The sequence below is a fragment of the Leuresthes tenuis genome, unplaced genomic scaffold (genome assembly GCF_036924035.1).
Source record: "Leuresthes tenuis unplaced genomic scaffold, fLeuTen1.0.hap1 SCAF_10, whole genome shotgun sequence".
Lineage (NCBI taxonomy): Eukaryota > Metazoa > Chordata > Actinopteri > Atheriniformes > Atherinopsidae > Leuresthes > Leuresthes tenuis.
In genome coordinates this window covers 2153228-2161349 of record NW_027325364.1, presented here as the reverse complement: position 1 = coordinate 2161349, position 8122 = coordinate 2153228, and the positions used below count along the sequence as shown (strand labels likewise).

General features: G+C 45.8%; 1 protein-coding gene across 1 annotated transcript; it reads right to left on the bottom strand.

Annotated features, from left to right (window-relative positions):
* Positions 1 to 2560: 2560 nt before the first annotated feature.
* On the bottom strand, positions 2561 to 8122 carry LOC140315599 (sodium channel regulatory subunit beta-1). The gene is made up of 5 exons (XM_072393209.1): positions 7890 to 8122; positions 6296 to 6462; positions 5873 to 6107; positions 2718 to 2877; positions 2561 to 2628 (listed from the first exon to the last, which is right to left on the bottom strand). The coding sequence occupies exons 1-5, from the start codon at positions 7927 to 7929 to the stop codon at positions 2583 to 2585; spliced, it is 648 nt and encodes a 215-aa protein (XP_072249310.1). The 5' UTR covers positions 7930 to 8122; the 3' UTR covers positions 2561 to 2582.

Below are 8122 nucleotides of genomic sequence, written 5' to 3'. Positions count from 1 at the left end.
GGTGGGAAACATGGCCGACCTCTGCTGGGCGCTCAGCAAACTGCAGCGTGGAAGAATAAAGAGGAACTTTTACAGAGACTCATGAGTTTAAAAGTCGTTTCAAAACACTAAATGATGTCACCGGTCCTCTCTGATTAAGATCATAAAAAAGTGTTTAAATTTACTGATAAACTGAGATCAAATGAGTCTTTTTCAGGCTGTTTCAGCCCTTGACAAAACGTTGAAAATAGGTTTAAAGATGTTTAAAAAAGACGACGACCTCCAGAGAAAAGCTACAGATGGAAGGAGAATTCTTACCTCCGTCTCAGCACCTTCTGTGAAAGCTGTGGAGCGGTCCTGGAGTTTCAGGCTCTGATATTAGAAAAGTTTCATGGTTTTTGCAGGAAGAATCGGAGCTTTAAGTCTAACACTTTATCTGTCAGATCTACTGCTCTGTGGTGCCGGACACATCTGTTTTAGTAAATGTTTAAACCTGCACCATCCTTCGGGACCTACCTGTGGGTGATCTGGAGTCGGCTCTCGCTCTCAGGGGCTGCAGACGGGAATCATCTGAAGCTGGGCTTCTGCAGCAGAGCAGGAAGCAGCCTCCAAACTGCGCTAAAGGTAAAGACGTCCATCCTCCGCCCCCTCTCTCAGGCGCAGCCCGCTGCCCTTCCTGCTCTTGCTTTTACACGGAGAGGACATGCAGCACGTCAACACGTTTAATGAAACCGGAGGTCGCAGGGCAAGGTCAAAGCTCAGAACACCGAGGCCCGGTGCTCTGCTGGATGCCGTGTTCATTTTTTTACCTCCACGCCGTGTTCATCTGAGAAAGGCTCGTGCAAACTGTGCAAAAACGTGTCAAACTCATTGATAACTGCATCCAGAGTGTGTGTGAAGCGGGTTGCATGATGTCATCTCCTGAAGGAAAAGTGTGTCTGTGGCGCCGAGCTGCAGAACAAAGCTGCTTTCAGAGCGAAGCAGTTCGAAGAGATGAGATTAAGTTACCATCACCTCCAAATGTCCTTTACCCCACTGCTGTGCGTGTGTGTGTGCACGTGCGTGTGCACGTGTGTGTGCATGTGCTGCCTGAAACCTACGATAGAATGATGTTTAAGACTGAGATGGATGCAGCTGATAGTTTGCACATCAGTCTGAACTCAGTAACCCTCGATGACAAAGTGGAAAAAACATAGTTCAGAACAGCTGATTTATTTTGTCTTTAAGCTCTGGAGACGAAGTCCAACCATTCAAACTCCAGGTCCAAGTCCGAGAAAGGAGGAGAAACTGTTCTAAAGCACTGTGAAAATGGCAGAAACACTGAAAGCACCAGGACTGCTCCTGAGGCCGTCCAACCAGACCCTGGATGGTGAGCAGGAACCCAGCGGTTCCTCCGGTGGAGCTTCAGAAGTCCTCTGCAGAGATGGAGAACCGGCCGGAACGACCACCTCAGCCTTTGAGGTACATCGGCCACTTTGGGTTGAAGAGGCATGAAGCCAGAGAACAGGATCTGCTCACAGCTTCCCTGCAGTGAAGCACGGTGGTGGTAACATCATGCTTCTCGGCAGCTGCTGACAGACCTCAGACTGGGCTGATGATTCACTTTTCAGCAGAGTTACCCAAAGCAAACAGCCAGAACGGCACCGGAGCCATTCAGGGGACGTCCTCGGCCTTAAAGCCAGCAGAAGGAACCTGAAGATGGAGATAAACCGCACAGATCCCGGTGTGTAGAACCTGGAGAAGCTCAACGAGAGGTCCGAAAGTAGGAGCTGTAAACCATGTCAGCTTTTGATTTTTACCAAATGAACTAAATGTTCTTCAGTTCAGTTCATTGCTGAATGTTCACTGATGGGAGCGGTGGCTTTTAGGCCATTTAAAAACACGGCAAAAGGAGTTCATCCTCCACCAAACGTGAGTCACACCTAAATCCGCTGACGTCTTTCTTCTGTCGTGCTCCAGTTCCTCTGAGTTTCGTGACGTTTGGTCGTTCAAAGTCAGAGGCTTTCTGAAGCAGCTGCAGTTTGTGAGAGAATGCCATCGTTTCCTCTTATAAAGCTGCAGTTTCCCCAGTGGCTGCAGTGTTTAATGCTTCGAATAAAACCGATTTAAGAAAAACATTTACTTTATTAAAATGACTTCACACCCACCTCAGCTTGTGTTTGTCTACAGCTCAACTTCCTGCAGGGATCTGATAATGCTAAAACTACCTGGTTTAGTTTGTGAATGAAACATCTGTGTCTGTATGGCTCCTTTGTGCAGTTTAGACACTTAGATATGACATAAAAAGGAAAAATATTCAATAAAATACACTACAAAACTCGTTTTCTGATGTTCCATTGATGGAAAATGGTAGATGACAACAAGACGAAATGAAAGCTGATCCGGCCCCGTGGAAAAAAGGAATCTGCGAAGCCACAGAGATGAAAATCAAGCCCAGTCTTTGTGCTGTGGTCAGCGGAGTCATGGCGGAGCAGTGAAGCGGGACTCCTGCAGATTATTTCACCTGGTAGATTAGAGTGAGAAGTGAAAACACAAAAATGGCAGTCAAACATTCACAGGAGTCTTATCTGCTCACCTAAAAGAAGCGTGTGGAGCAACTGAAGTTACTCCAGCTGCACCCCATCGCAGCTCTCTTTGGTCTCCAGCAGCCTGGAAATACAAGGAGATCAAGAGAGTCGAGTCAAAGGGAGAAACGGAACAAACGCTTGTTGGAAATGTTGAGAAGACGAAGGACGTACGCCTGCTGAGCCTTCAGGGCTTTCCGCGCCTCACGGGCCTCGTGCTCATTCCAAGTCTTCTTGTAACAGTAGATCAGAACCACGATAAGCCACAGCTGCAGAACCACAATCAGCACGTACATCATTATCTCTGAGATCACAGCGGTCAGCTCCCGATTGGCTGCAAAACAGGAAGCAACAGAGGGACGTCACAGTGGATTCAGCGGTTCAAACTGTTTGTTCAGGGCTCGGGTTTAACAGAGGACTTTTAGAGGCAAATTGCACCTTTTGCTGCTCTTTCATGACAATTTTACAAAGTAATAAGATCCAAAGTTAAGGTTTTGTTGTCACTGTGTGATAAAACCAAAGGAAACAAAGCTTGGAGGAACCTTTCAGCGACGGTAGATCCAAACTGTTGTGTTCCTCCAAAGACTTTATCAACAGGATGTGATTAGATGAAGGCAGTCGTGGTTATTTCTTTACTTTCTGACTGTAACCTTCTGTTTCAAAGAGATCTACGGTTCAATCAGACCTTGTTTCAGTGCTTCAGCATCCAAACTGTCTGCAACCAGCATTATCAATCAGCTGATGGGATAAGTTATGTTAAAGTCTGCTTCTACTTGCTTTTCAAGCAGGAGTCAGACGTCTTTCTGATCCAAATCCATCTGGTTTTAAGAGAAACTGGCTTTTCTGTCTGTGATAGAGGCCCTAAAAGTGGCTAAATCCTGCTCTCTGAGACGGATTCTCAGGCATGACACACTCCTGTGAATCATATCTCACCGAGTGTTCTTTCTTGGCGAGGACAAACGTTCACATGCAATCGTCTCTCTGGGGTGCCCCAATTCTTGGTACTGGCACCTCTTCATTTAGCATAAATGGCCCCATGTTGGGCCCATCTGCAAATGAAACCCAACCATCAGTGCTGCCAGATGTCCCCATGGTTTCAGCACAGATCTCAGCTTGTCTTCCTGATATATTTACATGGATGAAAGAAAGATGCCTTTATTCAAAGCTTAGATTCAGCTGCTGGTCATATAAATATAAAAGTGTCCCCAACAAACCTGGAGGTCGTGATTAATGACCAGCTGTGACCAGTTTCCGGTCGTATCCGACTAAAAACCTCGATTATTCAGTCCAATTCAGTTAATTTCAGTTTAATTTATAAAGCGCCGAATCACAACAAATATCATCTCAAAAGTACAGTCCAACTGAAGCCAAATAAAATCCAACTGATTCGATTCGACATTCATATAACGCCGGTTCAAAAGAGTTAAAAAAGTCAACCTGTTGCATGAAAACTTGTCTTCGATCCGATCCACCGTCCTGAGCATGCACAAGGTGACCGTGGGAGGAAACAACCTGCTCTGAACAGAACCCAACTGGTCACAGCAGACGACCGGTACAGATGCTCCAGAACATGCCGGCTCATCTGGTGACATGGCACCGACTGCCTGAATCAATTCAAGTCCCTAATGCCTCCCACAGATTGACTTCTGAGTCTCCAGCCTTCTGCAGCACAGTGTTTGTCTCAGGAACTCTGGTTCTGCCATCCTACACAGAAGGTCGAACTATGGTGGGACGAGATACCAGATGCATGTCTGTCAGTCTTCAAGAATCTCTAGAACCTCATCTGTCCTTGGATCGCCGCCTCTAACTCACTCTTACTTAAACTCCTGCTTTCCACCGGCTGCCGGTCCATCAGAGGATAGGCTTTAAAGTTCTGATGCCGGTCCATCAGAGGATAGACTTTAAGGTTCTGATGCTGGTCCATCAGAGGATAGACTTTAAAGTTCTGATGCCGGTCCATCAGAGGATAGACTTTAAGGTTCTGATGCCGGTCCATCAGAGGATAGGCTTTAAAGTTCTGATGCTGGTCCATCAGAGGATAGACTTTAAGGTTCTGATGCTGGTTCATCAGAGGATAGACTTTAAAGTTCTGATGCCGGTCCATCAGAGGATAGGCTTTAAAGTTCTGATGCCGGTCCATCAGAGGATAGACTTTAAGGTTCTGATGCTGGTTCATCAGAGGATAGACTTTAAAGTTCTGATGCCAGTCCATCAGAGGATAGACTTTAAAGTTCTGATGCCGGTCCATCAGAGGATAGACTTTAAGGTTCTGATGCCGGTCCATCAGAGGATAGGCTTTAAAGTTCTGATGCTGGTCCATCAGAGGATAGACTTTAAGGTTCTGATGCTGGTTCATCAGAGGATAGACTTTAAAGTTCTGATGCCGGTCCATCAGAGGATAGGCTTTAAAGTTCTGATGCTGGTCCATCAGAGGATAGACTTTAAGGTTCTGATGCTGGTTCATCAGAGGATAGACTTTAAAGTTCTGATGCTGGTCCATCAGAGGATAGACTTTAAAGTTCTGATGCCGGTCCATCAGAGGATAGGCTTTAAAGTTCTGATGCCGGTCCATCAGAGGATAGACTTTAAAGTTCTGATGCCGGTCCATCAGAGGATAGGCTTTAAAGTTCTGATGCCGGTCCATCAGAGGATAGACTTTAAAGTTCTGCTGCTGGTCCATCAGAGGATAGACTTTAAAGTTCTGCTGCTGGTCCATCAGAGGATAGACTTTAAAGTTCTGATGCTGGTCCATAAAGCTCTGAATGGTCCAAAATGCATCAGTGACCTCCTGACCCACTATGAACCTTCCAGACCCCTCAGGTCATCTGGATCCGGTTCTTTATCAGTTCCCAGAGTCAGAACCAGACCTGGAGAAGCTGCATTCAGCTTCTATGCTCCACATGTCTGGAACAAACTCCCAGAAAGCCTCAGATCAGCTGAAACTCTCAGGATTTAAGTCCAGGTTGAAGAAACATCTATTTTCAGCTGCTTTTGAATAAGCTTGAGTTTCATATTTTAACTCCTGATTTTATCTTTCATATATATAATTTCTTTCTGATTTGATCTATTGTTCTTATTTCTTTCTTTTGTTTAAATTTTAAATCCTGCTTTTTATTTTTCTTTATTTCTTCTGTAAAGCACTTTGAATCACCTTGTTGTTGAATTGTTTAGTAGCACTTAATGTACAGATCAGACGTTGTTCCAGTCGCTTTGGATAAAAGCATCGACTTCATGACTAAATCTAATGTAAATCCCTCTTTAAGGGGGTTTTTCGTCTCCCTTGTTGTACCAGTAAAGGATCTGAGTGCACCAGGTGACCCCCTCCTCACCTACAGCCACCACACTGAGCTCCACGTCCTTCTCCACCACGACGTGCCCATTGGCCTGCGGCAGGAACAGGGTGCGGCTGAAGGTGCAGCGGTACGTCCCCGTGTCATTGTAGGTGACGTTTTGAATGTAAACGGCACCAGTCTGAACGTCACCATCGGGCGTCCCACGCCACAGCAGGCGCTCGCTGAAATCTTCGTCCAGGATGAAGGCATTGGGGTGGTCGTAGTGGAAGATCTGAGAGAGAGGAAGCGCCAAACAACCAGGAGCATCATTCTGTTTTCTGTTTTTCAAACTGGGAAATGACATTTGGATTCATAGCCTCAACCTCCAGGTTCTGTGATGCTGATTGATCAAGCAGCTCTGTGATGGATCACATGACCTGGCCTCTAGAATCACCCACCAGCTGAGCGGGAAAGACTCACATGCCTGTACTCTTCCTCTGCCGGCGGCTTGAAGTACCAGTCCACCACGGCTCGGGCAGGAACCTCCTCCCTTGTCTTACAGGAGATGCAGCCCAGCAGGAATCCCTCTCCTGCCACGGCTTCGGTCAACGAGTCCACCTCTGCACAGCCGCCGTGGCACTCGGACACTGCAGTGGGAGCAAAACAGGACAGAAGAAGAAGAACTGCTCAGGGACAGCTGGCCGTACAGCAGGTTTCTGGGTGAGGATGCACTGAATCAAGGGCGATGCCACTGAGGTACAGCCACCTTACCTGAAAAAACCTACTTTCAGTCCAATTTTCTATTAATCTTAACCAAGAGTAATGAAATTGAGCTGATCCACTTGAGCAGAACACCCAACAGGATCATGAGAACTGATTCTTACTCCAGTAAGTTGTAATCTTCAGGGTTCTCAGACCTAGTTGCACTTACAAGGATTATCTCAGAGCAACCAGGTGAAGATGCACATTATCATGATTATTTACACCTCAATATACAGTTATGTGAAAAGGAGTTGAGCCACCTTTCATTTCCTGAAATGATCAAACCTGAACATAAACCCAGAATCTGAGGCAGAACCAGAGTTTTTCTCAGTTCTCAGCAGCTTTAAAGTGAATCTCTGGTCTGAGCTCCTTTATTCTCCAACACAGCCTGAACCCTCTGAGACAAGCTTTCTGTCATTCCTTTAAGGAGTCTTCAGGAATAGTTCTCCAGGCTTCTTGAAGGACATCCCAAAGCTCTTCTTTGGATGTGGGCTGCCTTTTGTTCCGTTCTCTGTCAGATGATCCCACACTGCTTCAATAATGTTGAGGTCCGGGCTCTGGGGAGGATTCATCCCTCCATAAGACCTGTTGCCACTGATTTTCAGTCCACTTCTTGTGTCATTTGGCACAGCTCAGCCTTTTCTCCCTGTTTCCCTTCCTTAAGAACGGCTTCTTGACAGCCACCCTTCCATGGAGACCATTTCTGATGAGGCTTGGGCCAACAGTAGATGGATCAGCTGAAGGTCCAGATGCATCTCTCAGGTCCTGTCAGGTCACAGCTGGATTTTTTCCTCTTTCTTAAGGACATCACTTTCAGATCCTGTTCATCTGCTGTAGATAGTTTTTTAGGCCTGACACTTCTTCTTTTGTCCTCCACTTGTCCAGTTTCCTCAAATGTTTTAAGGACACACTGCACACCATGCTGAGATATGCCAAGTTTTCAGCTAATAGCTCTTTGGGAATCACCTTGTTGCTGCAGAAATCCTATTTTCTGTCTGTCAAACTGTGTTTTCTTTGCTGTTTTTCATAGATGCAGCTAAAGAAATGGGAACAAATGATGTGTCTTTGTGACAAAGTGCCTAAAGATCCAGTTTAAAACGGCTTCTTTGCTAAGTTGTCTGTTCTGTGTCGACACAACACTGGTTCATCCCTTGAGTTAGGAGCCTTTTTTCTGCCTGAATGCTTCATAGCTCAGAGTTAAGTGGCTGAACAAAGAAAAAACACATTCCTCTCTTAAAGCAAACATGTAACTTCAGCCACCAACATTAAGAGTTTCTCACTGTGAACTTTGTGGATTGACGGTTGGACTTACCAAGAAGGCTGAAAACAGCTAAAAAAGAAAAGTGATGCATTTTTTTTCTGCGGGAGCAGTTTTTGTCGAGCAGCTGAAGAAAATTCTGAACGATTCCAGACGCAGAGAAGTTGCTGCTGACTGAAAGTACACGACTGTTATAACACCTGTTGATTTCTGAGTAGTTCCATCCTCGTGAGGAAGCGGCCTGTTGCGTAATCCACGCTGTTGGTTCAGAGAATTGTGTTTTTCAA